Below are 20,144 nucleotides of genomic sequence, written 5' to 3' on the forward strand. Positions count from 1 at the left end.
AAAAAAAAATGTTTTCATTCTAGACAAAGAGAATTGAAGTGTGAAGTCAGTTCCAGTGACCAAACAAGCCTTCACCATACATCAAGAAACACAGTTTAACTCCTGTTGACTTCAATTAAGACAATAAATTGGCCAGCTGTGTTTATTTGTGATTTCTGCTCATGTGTGTTCATGTTTTACTGGTACAGAACTCCAAACCAATAAAGCCTTATTGTGATACATATCAACAGTTATATTTAGCTACTGCAGATATTGTAAGCATAAGACACACACAGTGTCAATTAATTTTGGGGATCTCAGGCTAAAAAAAGATATAAACATCTTAAGATTGGTGTGGCTGCTCTGCTTATTTCCAGATGAACTTCACAGTGACACGCTTTCTTTGTTAGCCTATCATCTTACTGCCTCTCATTTTGAATATTGTTCTCATTCTGCCTGTAGATCTTTCATGCTGCAGCTGTGCATGCCCTCCACTTCCCCATCACCATCAAGTCCTCTCAGATTCATCAGCCTCATCCGCCTCGTCAGTCATCAGCCCCAGAGTCATCATCCACCACATCCACCAACATCTGGACTCCTTGGGGGATTTATCTTCCTGCCGCCCAGATGTCTCTGAGCCAGATATCCATGTGCCAGAGACTTCAGTTAAATCTTAATCAGCACAAATCATCTGTTAATCTGTACACTCACATTATGTATTAAACATTATTTTTTACATTATTCTTCTGTCTCTCCTGATTGAACTTAAGGTTTGTGTGGCTGCTCTGCTTATTCCCAGATGAACTTCAGAGACATATTCCCGAGTCTCTCCTGAAGAACTTGATCAACTCTTTGACTCTGAGCGGCAGTAAAGGTGTTCTTCCAGTCACCAATCTTACCTGTAATGAGAGAAAAAGAAAAACAAACTGGACCTGATATCTGTTTACATGTTTCTGCACATGAGCTGCATTTATGTTACGTTACCTTTGCGCATGAAGTCTTTCTTCAACTTATCTTTTGGCACAAACTCATAGTTGGCTTTTGAGTTTTTCTTCATGTTGTTAAACGTAGCTTTTTCCACAACTTCCTCAATGGCTGCTTCACTCAGGTTTTTCCCCAGGAAAGTGCAGATCTTAGTCACTGCTGCCTTCAGGTCCTAAAAGGAAACAGAGGCCCAACAGACAACAAGTTAAAACACTGACAAAGAATTTATTGTTTTAACAAGGCTGTCATTGGGCTCTTCATAATTGCTAGTATTAAATGGTTTTGAAATGCGTCCCTTCCCCACACCATCTTTCAGTCCAAGCTAAATGAAAATGCTGAACAACCACACAGAAATCACATCTTACCAAAATCATGTCCTCATAGGTCAGGAAGAGGATGTTGTACTGGTCTCTCACTGAATGCCACTCCCTGATGTGGTCAAACCAGGATGATGCAAAGACTGTATGATGGATGGATGGATGGATGGACAAAAAGATTATTTATATCAGAGGGGAAATGTGCATGTCACAGCAGCAGTACATGAATGAACCACACAGTACAAAGAGTAGTGCAATAAACAGTATGAGATGTCAAAAGAAAGAACAGTGCACCATAAAAAGTGTAATACAAATGTTACGGGATCATAAAAAAATAGTTTGTCATAAACATTGTGTGGTCATCAGTTCACTCAGTGATACAAAAGGTCCCTTCAGCAAAGAGGTTGAGATCCACTGATATAGTCTGCCATTAAAATGTCATAAAGACAATAAAAATTCATATCATGGCCTCGCCAGGGCTTGTAGTGTGTGTAGTGTCACTTATTCAGTGTCTGACCAAATGTCTCCCCTTCTGTTTCTCAGATATGACATTGGCCAAAAAAGTATTTTTGCATGACATTATGATGACACAGTGAAGTTGGCCTTTGACTTTTTGGATATAAAATATCATAATTTTGTCCCATTAAACATTTGTGTGAAACTTTGTCAAATAGCCTGTGAATTCTTGAGTGATGGTCAAAAACATGTTTAGTGGGGTCACAGTAACCTTGACCTTTGACCACTAAAGAGTAATCAGTTAATTATTTGTGCCAAATTTGGAGAATTCCCTCAGGGCATTCTTAAAATATCATGATGGACGTATGGACAGACAGACAAACTCAAAACACACTCCGACCACAGCTATCGCTGGCGTGAAAGGCATAAAACACACAACATACAACATTACATTAATAAATAGTAATTCATCACTTCAAAACACATGTGCTCACAGTAATTTTTCTACTGCAAAATCTACTGGCCCGAATGCAACAGAAAAGAGCTGAGTGTACATTACACTAGAGGGCTGCACTGGGATTGGGTCCTGCTGGGTCCTGCGGGACCCAACCCAAATCTTACAGGAGTGGGCGGTTTGAACTTTGCTGTGGGCGGGAACAGGCTGCTAAAAAAACACTGTGGGATCGAGATGTAGCCTATAGCGACAGGATGGAGTTAACAAATGATGTGGAAAAGAAGCTCAATCAAGGTCTGAAGGTGCACTGAGCCCTCTACTTCCCAGCACTCTCAAAGCTGGCGGGTTTCATCTTCAGTATGCCCACATCCAGTGCGCCTTCAGAGCGGGCCTTTAGTGTCTGTGGGCACATCTTGGAATAGAGACACACAGGATTGGGACCGCAGTCAGTCAGCAACATTCTCTTCCTCCACAGCAATATTATGGCCAAGTGATTCATTTGTTAAATTGATTCGTTAACTTTGTTTATTTTATGTTATTTATTAGTGTTATTTGAGCCACTCACAGCCTACTCTCATTGCTATTTGTTAATTACATAAAGAGGCGTGATGATGCCGGTATTATTGAGCATAGGCTTTATCTTTATCTCATTAATGTTTCTTATTCAGGTCTCTCTTAGAAAAGAGACCTTAACCTCAATCACTGCGTGATCATATAAAGGTAGAAAAACAAATAAAATACAGAGGGGGAGAATAGAATATGAAACAGCCTTTATTTCATTAAAAACTAAATGAAAACAACGAAATAGGAGTGCTATTCCTGACCAGTGCGTCAAAAGACATGCAGGCCAGGGAAACGAAACAAACAACCCCATGAATCTCTTTATTAATAGCCTATAAAATGATGTGTTTTCTCCTGCGGGACGGGAGAAGACACAAACTCAATGCATCTCTATTATTGTGCGGGCCCAATTGTCAACACAAACCAACTTTTTAAAATATAACATTAGTCCTCCCAATCTTTCTGTCAGCTGTTGATGATCAGATAATTATCAGGTACTTTACCGTTGCCTGCCAGATACTGCTCAAGGAAGTCCTCAAAGCTCTTGGGAGTCTCCAAGTCGCTACAGCTGAAACTGAAGTGATAATAGGAGACAATGTTGTCCTTTGGATTCCGCATCATGTAGATAATCTGACATAAAAACAAACATCAGTCATCCCAGAGTTCAAACCAATACGTTCTCTCCTTGATGCTAAAGTCCACTCACACCACACCTTGAGTCTTAGCTCAGGCATGTACTGAATATAGAAGCCCATTCCTACTGAAATCAAAAATTATTGCTGAGTCACAAACTTTGAATTTGTATCACAAGTTTTGACTTAGGAGGTCAGACATTTAATTATCGTAATTTTCACTTTGTTTCGTCTGTTGTTTGAGAAAGTACAGGTTTTGACTTTCATTTTGACTTTGTATCTCATTATTACAGCTGAAAATATGATTCAATTCATTTGACAGAAAGTTAATCTTCAACTATTATAATAATGGTGTTAGTGAAGCAGTTCTTGTGAGCTTCTTAAATATCTTTTGGATTTGGACTTTTAATTGAATAAAAACCCAACAGTAAAAAAGTGCATAGCAACCTATATACATACACACACATACTAGAGCCCTGTTTCAACCAAACACTTTCATTATGGTACCTTTGGAGCCAAAAGTAACCCTTCAGACATGGTACCTAACCTAGGTCCATTTAGCATTTCCACCGCAAACAGTACCCTTAAATGTAGGCGGGGTTGTTGTCACTCACTGCTCCATCCAGGACTGACTGTATTTCCTCCTTTATCATTCTGCACAGAATGGGGTTGCACACCAACATTTTCTCAACAAAATAAAACAGCCTGCAGTGAGAGTCTTTCTCGTTCGAATAAACACAAGAAGTTTGTGCTCCAGAGAAAGAATTGGCACTCGGTGAATAACCTCCTAAGCCCTATGATAAGCTAATATGGCAAGGCTTAACGATACAAACCAGTGAGCAGTGATAACTAGCATGTCTTTGGGGTCACCAGTGTTTCGTCTAGTTGGTCCCACGACACCTCCGGGAGGCTAGACAGTGATCTCTGGCGTCCCAGAGACACTCCCCTAATGCCAGGTCTCACTGCTTCCCTCCCTGCACCAACCCAATAACCTCCTTTACCTTACTTACACATGGCTTTCTCAGCCCAAACAGCACTGCCACCTTCAACCAAACCCAGGCTTTGTTTATGCGAGCTCCAGGTAGAGACAGGGCCGATACTACCTTTCCTAGCACACTCACCATACTCTATTTCACATGCTACATAGCATAACTACAATATAAGTTAAAGTTAAAGGAGCTAAATGAACTTACAGGATCAGCAAGCACACTCACCTTGCCGCATGGCCTCAAACAAAATGGATTCAAATAGGCCACTCTCACGCTTAAATAACCTTCCTCTTCCTGGATTTCCTCCTGAGAGGAAGTGGATCTCTCCACCTGATCTCAAGGAGTTATATACCCTGCTTAGTAGTTTCCCCTGCTGGCCCCCAACTGACTTTATTTCTCTTATAGATCCACTGGCTACATTTAATTGCTTCATCTGACATTTCCCTCACTGTCTTCCTCAAACTCTGTCCCCGCACTCCGAGTTCCCCCAGGAGCGAGACAGTTGATCGTGCTATGAATCCCCTACACCCCACTTCCACTGGACAAATCCTAGTCTTCCATCCTCGCTGCTCAGCTTCTGCTCCTAAGTCTGCATATCTAAGCTTTTTTCTTTCATAGGCTTCTTCCACTGAGTCTTCCCAAGGAACTGTCAGCTCAATGAAATAAATTATCCGTTGACTCACTGACCACAACACTGAGTCAGGCCTCTGCCTGGTACAGACTATTTCCTGAGGAACAACAAGCTTTCCCCCTAAATCTACTTGCATTTCCCAATCACAAGCACCTTCTAGTCAGCCACACCCTTGCCTCCTCACTAACTTATCCCTTCTGTATTTCTCTCCCTCATGGACAAACTGAATTGCTAAACTCCTATCCTTAACACCTTCTGAATTCACCTGTCTTCGTTTCCCTTCAATGCCTGCAGCTAAACATTTCAACACCTGGTTATGTTGCCATGTATATCGGCCTTGTGACAAGCTAACTTTACAGCCTGACAAAATATGCTTTAAGGTTGCGGTACCTGAACACATTGGGCATGATGGGTCCTCATTTACCCACAGTTTTAGGTTCTGGGGGGTTGGTAACACATCGTATGTAGCCCCTACCAGGAATCTAATACGATTCTCCTCCATACTCCACAGGTCCCTCCAACTAAGCTTCCTCTTCTCTACACTTTCCCAATTCAACCACTGTCCCTGTTTAGCCTGGGCCACTACCTTTGCACCCCTTGACATCTCTTCCTGTCTACGTATCTGTTCTACAACCAGCTTTCTTTTATCTTTGAGACCTGCTTTATTCCATACCGGTTTGCCTGAGTCAAGCCCCAGGCCTCCAAACTGAACATTACCTACAATCTCTGCATGCCTAAGAGCTGCCTCTGCCTCCTGAACTGCCGATCTTGGGTTCCACTTCCTCCCCTTGGTTGGATTTGGAACCACACTCCTAACTACCACATCCTTACTCCCAGATAACAAGAGCTCTGTCCTGACCTTGGTACATTTAAATTCCTCTGTTAAACTAGATACTGGCAGCTGAAGTATCCCTTTTCCATACAATGCAACACTACTTAGGCACCTAGGAGTGCCCAACCACTTCCTAATATAGGAGCTAACCGACCTTTCAATTCTCTCCACTATGGATATTGGAATTTCATAAATTGACAATGGCCACATTAACCTAGGATATAGCCCAAATTGCAAACACCACTACTTCAACTTTCCTGCAAGTTCTGATTTATCTATTCTATCCAATCCTTCAGCCACATCTTTCCTAAATTTCATCACCTGTTCCTCATCATTCAACTCCACATTGTACCACCTACCTAAGCTCTTCACTGACTTTTCCCTAATTGTTGGGATTTCCTCATCATCTATGACAAACTTCCTATCACTTAACTTCCCTCTACATATCGAGATGCTTCTAGATTTACTAGGCTTGATCTTCATGCTGGCCCACTTGAGGTTCTTATTTACCTTCTCTAGTAGCCTCTTTGTACATGGCATTGTTGTGGTCACCAGTGTCATGTCATCCATGTAAGCCCTAACTGGTGGAAGATGCAACCTGTTCTGCCGTCTCTCTCCACCTACCACCCACTTAGAAACCCTGACGATTACTTCCATCGCCATAGTAAATGCTAATGGAGAAAGTGTACACCCTGCCATGATGCCTATTTCTAGCCTCTGCCAACCTGTTGTGAAGCCTGCTGTACTTAGACACAACCTAATATCCTGAAAGTATGCTTTCACTAAGTTAACAACTACCTGTGGCACTCTGAAGTAGTCAAACACACTCCAAATGAGGCTATGCGGTACTGAACCAAATGCATTTGCAAGATCTAAAAATACTACATGCAGGTCCCTTTTCTTAATCTTCGCTGCCTGAATCTGGTGCCAGATCATGCTAGTATGCTCTAAACACCCTGAAAAACCTGGTATTCCTGCCTTCTGCACCATGGTATCTATTAAGCTATTCCTTTCTAAGTAGCTAGCTAATCTCTGCGCAACTACACTAAAGAAAATCTTCCCCTCTACATTCAACAGTGAAATCATCCGGAACTGACTAAGGTCCACAGACTCCTTCTCCTTAGGAATGAGGACACCCCCTGCCCTACGCCATGCTCTTGGTATCATTTGTTTCTCCCAAACTATTCTTAGCTGTTTCCACAAAAATTTAAGGATATCAGGTGCACTTTTATAAACCCGGTAGGGGACTCCATTAGGCCCTGGGGCCGAAGAAGCCTTTGCACGCCTGACCACCTCCTGAACTTCCTTCCACCTAGGTGGTCTGACATCCATCTCATGCTCAATCCCTTCTAATGGAGGGATATCGGGTGGGAAACCTACTATCCTATTCTTCTCTAAATCTGAATGTGTTTCTCAAATATTCTTCAACCTCTAGCCTTTCTGCTTTGAGCTGCCCTCCCTTTTCCTGGCTGAACAATCCTTTAACAAACTTAAAAGAGTCGCTGAAAAAACCTGTCCTTACATGTTCCTTCTTCCTCCTCTTTTTCCTGAGATGCTCTGCCCTTCTAAGAACTGCTAGCCTGTTTCTCAACTTCTCTTGCAACACCTTAATTCCCTCCCTTTCTTCTTCTGTAGCCTTTCTCCACTGCTTTCTTAACTGTCTCTTTTCCTTGACTAGCTCCTCTATTTCTCTTTGCCGCCTAGATTTACCTGACTGTACCCTCTCACCCCTCTTTCTCTCATGGAACCCAAACCTCTCTACACCATATGAGTACATTATATCTGCCATCTTTTCTAACCTTTCTATTGCATTTCCTCTAAGCCTACTCAAGATTACTGACAATTCTCTATTAACTATCTCCCATTCTTTACTGTCATTTGCCCTAGGCCATCTAACTCTAACCTTTTGCTCCATGGTTCTCTCTCTGACTGGCACACTGGCCTAAAGGCCAATTTCCACCAGATGCGTGTGGTTGCGTCTCTGCTCCGGCACGGCAGCGGAGCCGATAGGATTCCATTCTAGTCAATGTGTGTGTTTTCACCGGCTGCGGCTGTGCTGCGTTCCGGCTCCGTCTCAGCTCCGGCACTCCGGAGCCCTCCGCAACAGATACGCAGGACTTCTATTTTTGCTGGACGCCGGAGCACAACGCAGCAATTCAGCACAGAGCAGATCGTGCGGGGCAGGAAGTCGTGCACAGAAACACGATAAAACATCCGGTTAATTTTCAAAATAAAATACACAGTGTTCACGGCGGATCATGTTTCCCTGCACTACACCTTAAAAACTACATAATGGGCAGAGGCAGGCCTGAAGTCAACAGGTCAGAGGTTTTCAGACGTCATTTCACCCCATGAACACCATGGACGAGGAGATATTAATCATGGCAGTGCACCGAGATGTCTTCCGGCGGAGCTGCACCGCACCGCACAGCAAACGCAGCCGGTGGGTACTGACGGACGGCGGAGCACGCAGCGGATAACCAGCGCTGCCGTTCCGCAACGGAAACGCATCCAGTGGAAATCCGGCGTAAGTGTCACCTGCATCCTCTCTTACTAACCCCCCCCTCCTCCTCCTCCTCCTCCTCAGTGGCAGCGTTACTGATATCCTGCGAACTGTGGTTTTCTACCTGCTGCTGGACTTCACCCGACTGACTCGACTGACTTCTTAGGAAGTACTGTATTTATTGTCCACGTGTATTCCATTTTGGTAGCACATCACAACTGTGAAATACTGTATACCATCATTACTTTAGAGGTACCCTGTGAGTACCCATTACTTAGAATATACTTACACTACAAGTAATTTATCCTTTCCTCTAAAACACCCCATAAGTAGCCAGTATTTCAAAAATACTCACAGTATGAGTAGTTTCTTCTTTACTCGAAAAATTCCTTGTGAGTATCCAGTACTACATACAACAATATTACACTATGAGTTAAGATGACGTACCTGGTTAAGTGTTGGGTAATTACACTGTCCACAGTGTGCTGTATTATGAAGTGTTACCACAGCTTTGACTTGTAAGGGAATATTTGCAGACTGTGGTAGATTTGACCTTACCTAAGTAAAATATCTGCTTCGTTCTTCATAAATTTTTAGTTTTCTTAATTTGAACTTATATATCTTTTAAACTATAAGATCAGAGTCAACTTTATTTTCATTGCACAGAATACAAGTACTGAGACAACGAAATGCAGCTGGCTGACCTCTCTGCACACATCAGTTTTCGATATCAGGAGCTGCTAAATCCTTTGTTTCACCAAAACTGAAATACCGGACAGCGTTTAACTAGGTGACTCCTTTTTGTATATGCCGATCTAACAGAGCAGCACCACAAGGAGAATCAACACTCTGGATCACTGCTATGCACTGTTCAGAGGTGGCTGCAGTTTAGAGTTGCTACCCACCCACAAACTATGACTCAGGCCCCCAGTGACACAAGAGATGAGGTCAGTCAAAGTTTGGAGCAAGTTCCAGGAACACCACTGTCGATGTCACAGATGGCATGAATTGACTGAGTCTGTGATGAATTCAATTTGTAAAACAACAGAAATACCCCAAACTACAGTTCAATCATTCCACAACCAGAAACCATGACTGACCAGAACCATCTGGAGATATGGACATTTATAAAGCAGCAGCCATCAATGTAAGAAGATCATATATGTATACAAAAAAGGGACAATATTGCAATGAAAAGGTTGAAGGAGCTGACAGGGTCACACTTCACTGGAGTTGTACCTTGTATGACTTCATGTTTTTTATTTATTTAATTCTTTTTTTAATTACATTTTTTTTTTTATTATAAACATGTAACAACAAAGCAGACATACCAACACATCAAAATAGAAATAAAAAAAAAAGTGAAAAAAAACCCCCCAAAAAACAAACAATATAAGACAGTAATAAATTAGAAGGATAGATGGGGAGGGAAGGGGGTGTACAATGTTATGAAATCATATATATGATCGTATACATACGAACATGGTCGCATATGCACATACATACATACATACACGACCATACACGCACACACACACACACACACACACACACACATAATCACACATATGTATACATATATGATCATATACACATATATAGACACGACCATATACATATATACATATGCACAGGTTTACAAATCATGTATGGTACCTGGTACAGGCTTTAAATCATAATAAAGCATGGTTTTAGGGTATTATAAAATCATATTAGTATAATGTCTATTTGAGTCAATAAAAGCACATACAGTATCCCAGTGTCCTTGTAATCCTTTATTAAAGAAGTAAGTTAGTAGCACGTTCCATACTTAACAAATGCAAATAGTCTTTGAGCCATCCAGACAAAGCAAAACAAGAAGGTTTATGAGTCTTCCAGTTCATGAGAATGATTCTCTTTGCAGCCAGGAAGCTCATAGTCAGAAGGACATGCACAGATTTTGATTTTATATGGTCAGGTCTATGACCAAGAAGGCATGTGATAGGACAGGCAGATATTCTGACTTCTAATATGTCTGTTAAAACATTAACAACTCCAGACCAAAAAGTCCTAACTGCAAGGCAGTCCCATAGAAGATGTATAAAAGTTCCACCCCCTCCGCAGCCATGCCAACAATTATCTGATAAATTTCTACCCATTTTAGACAAGTGAAAGGGGGACAAATATGCTCTACACAATATTTTAAATTATATAGTCCTATATCTCACACACCTGGATGATAATGTTTCCCTCCTCCAGATACTATTCCACTGTTTAGGAGTGAGTGAGGTATGAAGATCACTCTCCCATGCCTGTTGAGTGGGAATGAATGGATTAGGTAAGACAAGGGATACAAGTTTATATATGCTAGAGACTATACCACGCTTTGTGACAGCTTGTATTAAGCTTCGGTCTAATTCATGCTTAAATGAGAGGGTAGTGTTACCATGTATTCTTTTATAAATAACAGATCTAATTTGACAATAAACCAAAAATGATGACTCTGGAATATTAAATTAACCTCTCATTTCAGCGAAGGAGCGGATGCCATTATCACTGAATAACTGTCCTACAGTGAGAACCCTAAGTTGTTGCCACAGTTTGTTATTCATTGGGGTCCCTCCAGCAGTCAATAATATATTGGACCAAATCGGACATGATGGTAATAATAATCCATTTGTGGCACCCTGGAGATTTCAGATTATATCCAGTATTATTATTTTATTAGTTCTTGTAATTAAATGACTCCCCCTACCATTATTTTTCTTATTAATATAATTGAAAACGACTTGTGTCACTTATAAAATCTCACCTGCTTCACTTTAAGTAATTGCATTTGAGTGACTGCTGCTGTAATCCTGGTGTGTAGGGAATTAAACTCAGCTGTACAGTGTAAACAGTCAAGATAGCAGCACGGAGAGCCTATACTCATCCAAGACTTTCTTTCTTGTTATATTTGCAGGTGAGAGAAGTGCACAAGCGCCCAATAAATTTTGGTTAAGCTTATCCCTCATTTCTCGTGCCATTTGTGTATGTTTATAAGGTCATTTATACAAGTCAATGATAAAAGCAGCCACAATATTGAGTTCATTAGTGAGAAGGCTGTACATGTTATGTTGTTTATTCAGTATTCATCTGATGTTAGGTCAGTAACAGATGCGTTATGTATCACTTTATTATTTTTGGCTACAATCTGTGCATACAAGGAAGTAAACTCAGTTGTACAGCGTAAACAGTCAAGATAGCAGCACAAAGAGCCTATACTCATCCAAGACTTTCTTTCTTGTTATATTTGCAGTTGTCCTGCGCAAATAAAGTCAACAAAACCTGAACACATGTCGTCATCATTGTACATGTGTAACACATTCACTCTCAGTCTATTATGTAGCATTTTTGTAATGGAGCAAGAAAAATTAATTATGGAGTTTTTGAGAGTTGCTGGAGGTTTAGCAGAGTACCACAACGAGGCAGCTTTAGAAATAAGCATCTCCTCCAGCCACTCCCAACTGCCCTTCTTAAAGTATGTTTTATAAGCCAACACCATGGGATACCTTGCACTGAATGAAAGATAATAACGATATACATCTGGTACACCAATGCCACCTTGTGATCTTAATACTGAAAGTTTCTTATGGCCTATTCTGGGTTTCTTTTTATTCCAGATAAACTGGGTAAACAGTGAGTTAATTTTTTTGAACCAAGAAAAGGGGAAATGGTATGGAATAGCCGAAATTACATATGTAGTTCTGGGTAAGATATTAATTTTAAGAATTTCCACCCTTCCCCATAGTGTGATGGGTAATACTGTCCATCTATTTAAGTCATCTTTAATTTTAGCTAATAAACAAGGGCCGTTCAAGTGGAAAATTTTAGCAATAGATGAGGTAATAATAACACCAAGATCTTTCATACAATTACTTTTCCATACAAAAGGTGTTCCAGCTAAATCAGATTGTGATGTATGTTGGTTCAGTGGCATCGCTTCACTTTTACTCCAGTTTATCTTGTACCCAGAGAGATGACTAAAGGATTCAACCATATCAAGAAGAGCTGGTAATGAAACTGAGGGAGGGGTTACTTAAAGTGACCAAGATATCATCCGCGTACAAATACATTTTAAAGCTAAAATCACAAATAGAGACTCCTGTAATATTATTATTAGCGCGTATAGCACAGGCTAGTGGCTCCAGGGCGAGGACAAATAATAAAGGCGAGACGGGACATCCCTGATGGACGCCACGATGCCGATTAAATATTGCTGATTTCAGCCCATTAGTTTTCACACTTGATACTGGTGTGTTATAAAGTGCCTTTACCCAGTGTATGAATTGAGATCCAAAATTAAATCTGGAGAGTGTGGTTAGGAGAAAAGGCCATTCAGTTCTATCAAATGCCTTCATAGCATCTAAAGACGCAGCAATTACAGGAGTATCTAACTGATTTGCAGCCGTTAAAAGTCTGCGCATGTTATTGGCAGAGAGGCGTCCCGGAATAAATCCGACTTGATCTAAATGAATTAGAGAAGGGACCACTTTCTCCAAACGCAGAGCTAATACTTTTGCCAGGATTTTATAATCATTATTTAAAATACTAAGCGGTCAGTAGCTATCCATCTGCAGGGGGTCTTTACCTGGTTTAGGGAGAACAGTTATGGTAGCACGCCGCATGGAGGGTGGCATTAATTCAGTTTCAATAATTTCCTGATATAGCATTAAGAGGATTGGTGAGAGAGCTTTATCAAACCGTTTATAAAATTCGATACTAAAACCATCTTCTCCGGGCGTTTTCCCAGAGGAGAGTTTCCTAATTGCAATCTGAATCTCGGTTTGGGTGAGCGGGGCATCCAAATCTATTTTATCATTGGCATTGAGGGCAGGGAGTTCCAATCCATTAAAAAAAGTATGTAGTTCCTGATCACTCGCCTTAAATTCAGAATCATATAGTTTGGAATAATACTGCATAAATGCCAAATTAATAAAATTAGTATCAGTTTGAAGGGTGCCACTGTTATCTTTAACAGCTGGTACTGATTGCATATTCTCAACCTGCTTGAGTTTATGGGCAAGCATTTTCCCTGCTTTGTCTCCTGATTCGAAGTACTGTCTGCGTAGCTGAAAAAGAGCATAGGCAGTCTCCTCATGCAACAAACTTTGAAGATCAGCTCTAGTAGTAAGTAAAGACCTCTTTAATTCAAGATTAGAAGGGTTTGACATATGCTGTTTCTCAATTATCTTAGGTTTATTCATAAGTTGGGTTTTTTTTTTCTCAAAGCGTTTCTTTTTTTCAGCAGCTGTATAACTAATCACCCATCCTCTGCAGGTGGCTTTAAAAGCCTCCCAAACAGTGAAGATCGATGAAACAGAATCTAAATTAATCTCAAAAAATTCAGTAATCCTTTTTTCGATAGATTCAACAAACTCATTGTTATTTAATAGGGAATTATTCAGTCTCCACTGTTTGGTTTTGCATAAGTTGGATGATGGGAAAAAGGAGACAGAGACAGGTGCATGGTCTGATAATACAATGCTATGTATCTGAGAATCAATAATATTATGAGTGTACTGATTGGATAGCAGTATATAATCAATTCTTGAGTAGGAATTGTGCACTCTGGAATAGTAGGTATACTCTCGTGCATCCTGGTTTATCAATCGCCAGATATCAGATACACCAAATAAGGACTGTAATCCCTCCATTGCTGTCCCTGATATTCTATCAGAGGAGGACATGGGCCCTGAACGATCTAATGGTGTCCTCGCTAAGGACAAGAGCTGAGATAAAAGTTGCCTGATCAGTATTGGGAGCGTATATGTTTACAAGAGTATATTTGGTGTTGTATAAGAAACCAGATACTATAATGTATCTACCATCCTTATCTCTTACGATATTGCTAGCTTTAAATGGGACTGTTTTAGCAACTAGAATACAGACTCCCTTGGCTCTACCTGAGCCAGGGGAGAAAAATACCTGTCCCACCCAATCCTGTTTTAACTTTTTAGATTCCTCCTCCTTCAAATGAGATTCCTCTATCATGGCAGTATTACAGTTTGTATGACCTCATGTGACAAATAAATGATTGACTGAGTTAAACATTTAACCAGTGCAAATAGCAGTGAAGTGCAAGGTAATATACAGAGTATATGGAATAAATAGTGAAGGGAAGATATTATTACACAAAGATATGTGAAGTTTGATCATATGAACACAATGGACTTCCATAAAATACTGACCTTTGCCTTCTTGTCCTTCAGTCCTGGAGGCATAAGAGGTGGGGTGAGGTGAGAGGAAAAGAGCCTTGGAGAAGGTCGCAGAGCGTAATCCTCTCGACCCTCCACTTTATGCTCCAGCCACGGCATTTGCTCCATGTTGTTTGGATATTTTTTTAGACCCCCATCCAACTCAAGGATGGAGATGATGATCTGTTGAGTCCATATAGTACCTGTGGAGTTGGGAGGGGGGCAGGAGACATCATACCTGATCAGTAAATCTGTTCCCAGCAATGCACAAAACTGTAAAAGCAAATAATGTGATGAAGAGTTTGTCTCACTCACCTGACTTTGGATAAGTGACGAGGAATACGTCACTATCTCGAATTTCAAAACTTTGAAGAGAATCGATGTGCTCTGGAGTTGTGAAGTCAACGACAAAGTTGTAGTTTTTATACCTGAAGAGTAAATCAGAGATCTTTTCCATATTTCTTCTGAATCACACAGAACAAAGAGAGAAGTGTTAGAGAGCAGAGAAAACCTCTCAGCTCACAGGTACAGTAGCTGGACTCTGGACTTTGATTTGTTTCATATGTTATTGACTGTTGGCTCTTTTATGTACAAGCCTATATCTGAAACACTGCCAGCTGGCTACAGACTTCCACCAACAGAAACTTGGAAATACAACAAAGTGCTAATGATTTTATGTTTAAAAACCCTTGAGTCTGTCTATTAATCTGTGAAATTACTGAGCATGGTTCATTTATAGTTGCAAAACTTTTTTTTGTAAAACTTCAAATTATTCACATTTTAAGTGGTTACATATGGGGTGCCATTTGTAAAGTGTCTCACGCTGAAAATAACATCAACATTTTGCCACATTCAGCTTCAAACAATGTTTAAAAAAGTATTGTGAATTTTTTAACGTCACCTTTTACCACATTTACAGCAATATTTGTTAAGTTAGAAATATATTAAATAGTTAAATCTAAATATTAAATCTAAATGTAAATCTAAATGCTAAATATAAATCTAAATGTTAAATGTTAAATCTAAATGTTCTGGGTGAAACTAAATATTTAGCTAATATGCAAATTCACACTGCCGGTCACCGGAAGTACCAAAATAAAAGCTCGAGATGGTCAGACTGTTTATAGAATCAAATAACGAATTAAAACCAACTTATCTGGGGAAATGAACACTTGAACATACATTAGCGTGATAATAACTACCTAAAATAACAAGAAACATGTTTGGAGAAATTTTATTTGACATGTACTTTGAGTTGTTCATATGAAACTGGAGGCAAAGAAATGCATAAGCACACACACAAAAAATACAGCAGTCACCAAACAAACAGAAGATTCATTTGTGGGGTTTTGAATGAAGTGGGAACGGGAAACCGTTCAGACCGCTGAAAAGTGGTCTGTATCATTCTGAAAGGTCAGCTTTTTTTTAAAACCAACATGGCTCAGTTCAAACTTTTGTTTTAAAACAAAACTTCTCATCTCTTGTCTGACATGATTTTGACATCAGATGATTTGCTACCACTATACTTCATATTGATGTTTGTTCAAACAGAGAGACTGAAGTCTCATCTGTCACTGGATTTTTAAATTAATGCCTCCGACTGCACTAAATGCAGAAAAATAAAAAAGATTCCATGTCCTAACATCTGTTATTAAAGGAATGTATAAAAATAAGACGCATTTTCTGATTAATGTAAACTCAGAGAACCTGTTTCCTAAAAAAGTCTCTATATTAATTCTGTATTGTTTACTGATAAAAAATGTTTTCTTTACTCTCATTTTAGACAAAGAGAATTGAAGTGTAAAGTCAGATTCAGTGACCAAACAAGCCTTCACCATACATAAAGAAACACAGTTTAACTCCCGTTGACTTCAGTAAAGACACCAAATTGGCCAACTACACTTATTAGTGATTTCTGCGCATGTGTCTTCATGTTTTTTCTCCAAACATGGGTTATAAAGCCTTATTGTGATGCATATCAACAGTTACAATTAGCTCCTGCAGATATTGTAAGCATAAGATAGACATATCTGTCAATGATTTTTGGGGATCTCAGGCTTAAACAGATGTAAACATCTTGAGGTTTGTGTGGCTGCTCTGCTTATTCCCAGATGAACTTCAGAGACATATCCCCGAGTCTCTCCTGAAGAACCTGATCAACTCTTTGACTCTGAGCGACAGTAAAGGTGTTCTTCCAGTCACCGATCTTACCTGTAATGACAGAAAAACAAACTGGTCTTGATATCTGTTTACATGTCTCATGAGCTGCAGTTATGTTATTTTATGTTACCTTTGCGCATGAAGTCTTTCTGCACCTTATCTTTTGGCACAAACTCATAGTTGGCTTTAGAGTTTTTCTTCATGTTGTTAAACGTAGCTTTTTCCACAACTTCCTCAATGGCTGCTTCACTCAGGTTTTTCCCCAGGAAAGTGCAGATCTTAGTCACTGCTGCCTTCAGGTCCTAAAAGGGAAACAGAGGCCCAACAGACAACAAGTTAAAACACTGACAAAGAACACATTCTTTTAAAAAGGGTTATTTTTTCAAATTAACATGGCTCTTTTTAATTAATAGTATTAAATGGTTTTGAAATGCATCCCTTCCCCACACCATATTTTAGTCCAAGCTAAATGAAAATGCTGAACAACCACATTGAAACCACATCTTACCAAAATCATGTCCTCATAGGTCAGGAAGAGGATGTTGTACTGGTCTTTCATTGAATGCCACTCTCTGATGTGGTCAAACCAGGAAGATGCTCCAACTGTGTGATGGATGGATGGATGGATGGATAAACAAAAAGATTATTTATATCAGAGGGGAAATGTGCATGTCACAGCAGCAGTACATGAACGAACCACACAGTACAAAGAGTAGTGCAATAAACAGTATGAGATGTCAAAAGAAAGAACAGTGCACCATAAAAAGTGTAATACAAATGTTACGGGATCATAAAAAAATAGTTTGTCATAAACATTGTGTGGTCATCAGTTCACTCAGTGATACAAAAGGTGTCCTTTCAGCAAAGTGGTTGAGATCCACTGATATAGTCTGCCATTAAAATGTCATAAAGACAATAAAAATTCATATCATGGCCTCCCCAGGGCTTGTGGTTGTATGTATCCATGCACCAGTCAAGTTGCACTTACAGTTCACATCAATGTCTTTGAAAACATGAATGCTTTACACACATCTTTCCTCCAGCAGCACAGAAGATCTATACAATCAGCACAGTTTCAAGATGGGCACTCAAGATTAGTGTCACTTATTCAGTGTCTGACCAAATGTCTCCCCTTCTGTTTCTCAGATATGACGTTGGCCAGAAAAGTATTTTTGCATGACATTATGATGTCACAGTGAAGTTGGCCTTTGACTTTTTGGATATAAAATATCATCATTTTGTCCCATTAAAAATTTGTGTGAAACTTTGTCAAATAGCCTGTGAATTCTTGAATGATGGTCAAAAACATGTTTAGCGGGGTCACAGTAACCTTGACCTTTGACCACTAAAGAGTAATCAGTTAATTATTTGTGCCAAATTTGGAAAATTCCCTCAGGGCTTTCTTAAAATATCATGTTTATGAGAATGGGATGGACGTATGGACAGACAGACTACCCGAAAACATAATGCCTCCGACCACAGCTATCACTGGCGTGGAGGCATAAAAAACACAACATACAACATTACATTAACAAATAGTAATTCATCACTTGTAAACACATGTGCTCAGAGTAATTTTTCTGCTGCAAAATCTACTGGCCCGAATGCAACAGAAAAGAGCTGAGTGTACATTACACTACGACAATAACGGTGAAATCATTCAGCATTGAATAAACCAACACTTGACCTGTAAAAGTGTCCTGGGCCAAAGGAGATTTTTAAATACTGAGATTTTCAAATGTTCAAAAGTGCTCTGTATCTGAATGTATTGTCAACAAAAACACACAATCCAGACTTTTTTAACATAGCATTAAAAATCCATCAAATCTTTCTGTCAGTTCTTGATGATCAGATGATTATCAGGTGCTTTACCATTGCCTGCCAGATACTGCTCAAGGAAGTCCTCAAAGCTCTTGGGAGTCTCCAAGTCGCTACAGCTGAAACTGAAGTGATAATAGGAGACAATGTTGTCCTTTGGATTGCGCATCACGTAGATAAAAACAAACATCAGTCATCCCAGAGTTGAAACCAGTACGTTCTCTCCTTGATGCCAAACTCCACTCACACCACACCTTGAGTCTTAGCTCAGGCACGCACTAAATGTAGAAGCCTATTCCTGCTGGAAAAAAAAAAAAAAGATTGCTGAGTCACAAACTTTGAATTTGTATCAGGAGTCTGGACTTAGCAAATCAGATGTTTAATTATTGTAAATTTGACTTTGTTTTTTCTGTTGTTTAAGAAAGTACAAGTTTTATTATGTCTGTTCGTTTTGACTTTGTATCTCGTAATTACAGCTGAAACTATAAATCAGTTCATTATACAATTAAAATTCATAAATTTATTTAAATAAGAAATTTGTTGGTGGTTACATAACCCTCACAACCAGCCACAGCTCAGCCATGAGCAGAGTGACCATCTGCTGTTGACCAGTCAAGGACTGCAGTGTTCACAGCTCCACCTTCTAGTGCCAGATCTGTGTGCTAGGTACCCCAACAGAGGGGTGACCAAAAAATGGGGATGGTATGGAAACTTTATAGTCCAGTCTGAACTCCCCACTCATACACTGTCAGTCAAGGGTACGAAGAAGGTAAGGAGAGGAAACAGTGGTTACTTTATAATACAGCCAGCACCCTGAATTTCACACTGTAGTAGTAAGAAGAGAACAATTAACACCTTGCTGTTACTGTCTAATTACAGTACTGTATTACACTATGTTGTTTAATCCTTGGATGGCAATACAAGCCTCCCATATTTGTGACAAAGGTACGTTTTTTCTTTTTTGCTCCAGCCCACCCTGTATGAGCTGCTGCAGTGCTGGATGAACACGCCTGTTAGGAGCTAATTTTCAAAAGTAGAAAACCATTTCAAAAGTTCTCAAGTCATTTTCTTTCTAAATTATACAGATATAGGCATAATAAATCCCTGGATTGGGGGTGTAGCTCGAAGGCACAGCTGTCAGAAGTTACTGTCACAACTGCCATGAGCAAAGGGCAATAGTTTTTTATTTTTTTTTATTGTACGTCCACATGTATTCCATTTTGGTAGCACATCACAACTGTGAAATACTGTATACCATCATTACTTTAGAGGTACCCTGTGAGTACCCATTACTTAGAATATACTTACACTACAAGTAATTTATCCTTTCCTCTAAAACACCCCATAAGTAGCCAGTATTTCAAAAATACTCACAGTATGAGTAGTTTCTTCTTTACTCGAACATTGCTTGTGAGTACCCAGTACTACATACAACAATATTACACTATGAGTTAAGATGACGTACCTGGTAAGTGTTGGGTAATTACACTGTCCACAGTGTGCTGTATTATGAAGTGTTACCACAGCTTTGACTTGTGAGGGAATATTTGCAGACTGTGGTAGATTTGACCTTACCTAAGTAAAATATCTGCTTCGTTCTTCATAAATGTTTT

At 39.7% G+C, this 20,144-nt stretch overlaps 2 protein-coding genes across 2 annotated transcripts; both read right to left on the reverse strand.

The window, feature by feature from the left end:
- Window positions 1-110: 110 nt before the first annotated feature.
- LOC125879867 (amine sulfotransferase-like) lies at window positions 111-15,091 on the reverse strand. Its single transcript, XM_049561976.1, has 6 exons — window positions 14,869-15,091; window positions 14,548-14,756; window positions 3,255-3,381; window positions 1,329-1,423; window positions 964-1,135; window positions 111-878 (listed from the first exon to the last, which is right to left on the reverse strand). The coding sequence occupies exons 1-6, from the start codon at window positions 15,008-15,010 to the stop codon at window positions 769-771; spliced, it is 855 nt and encodes a 284-aa protein (XP_049417933.1). The 5' UTR covers window positions 15,011-15,091; the 3' UTR covers window positions 111-768.
- A 691-nt stretch (window positions 15,092-15,782) lies between these two features.
- LOC125879557 (amine sulfotransferase-like) lies at window positions 15,783-18,721 on the reverse strand. The gene is made up of 4 exons (XM_049561504.1): window positions 18,586-18,721; window positions 17,222-17,316; window positions 16,844-17,015; window positions 15,783-16,764 (listed from the first exon to the last, which is right to left on the reverse strand). Exons 1-4 carry the CDS (start codon window positions 18,719-18,721, stop codon window positions 16,655-16,657), a joined length of 513 nt encoding a protein of 170 aa, XP_049417461.1. The 3' UTR covers window positions 15,783-16,654.
- Between the last annotated feature and the right edge of the window lie 1,423 nt (window positions 18,722-20,144).

This window comes from Epinephelus fuscoguttatus, linkage group LG19, assembly GCF_011397635.1.
Source record: "Epinephelus fuscoguttatus linkage group LG19, E.fuscoguttatus.final_Chr_v1".
Taxonomy (NCBI): domain Eukaryota; kingdom Metazoa; phylum Chordata; class Actinopteri; order Perciformes; family Serranidae; genus Epinephelus; species Epinephelus fuscoguttatus.

Coding starts and splice junctions, on each gene's coding strand:
- LOC125879557 (XM_049561504.1), bottom strand. CDS start 18,721: ATGTTTGTTTTTATCTACGTGATGCGCAATCCAAAGGACAACATTGTC. Junction 17,317..18,585: donor GCAGTATCTGGCAGGCAATG/GTAAAGCACCTG, acceptor TCCATCACACAG/TTGGAGCATCTTCCTGGTTT. Junction 17,016..17,221: donor CCTATGAGGACATGATTTTG/GTAAGATGTGGT, acceptor TTTCCCTTTTAG/GACCTGAAGGCAGCAGTGAC.
- LOC125879867 (XM_049561976.1), bottom strand. CDS start 15,010: ATGGAAAAGATCTCTGATTTACTCTTCAGGTATAAAAACTACAACTTT. Junction 14,757..14,868: donor CGTCACTTATCCAAAGTCAG/GTGAGTGAGACA, acceptor CCAACTCCACAG/GTACTATATGGACTCAACAG. Junction 1,136..1,328: donor CCTATGAGGACATGATTTTG/GTAAGATGTGAT, acceptor GTTTCCTTTTAG/GACCTGAAGGCAGCAGTGAC.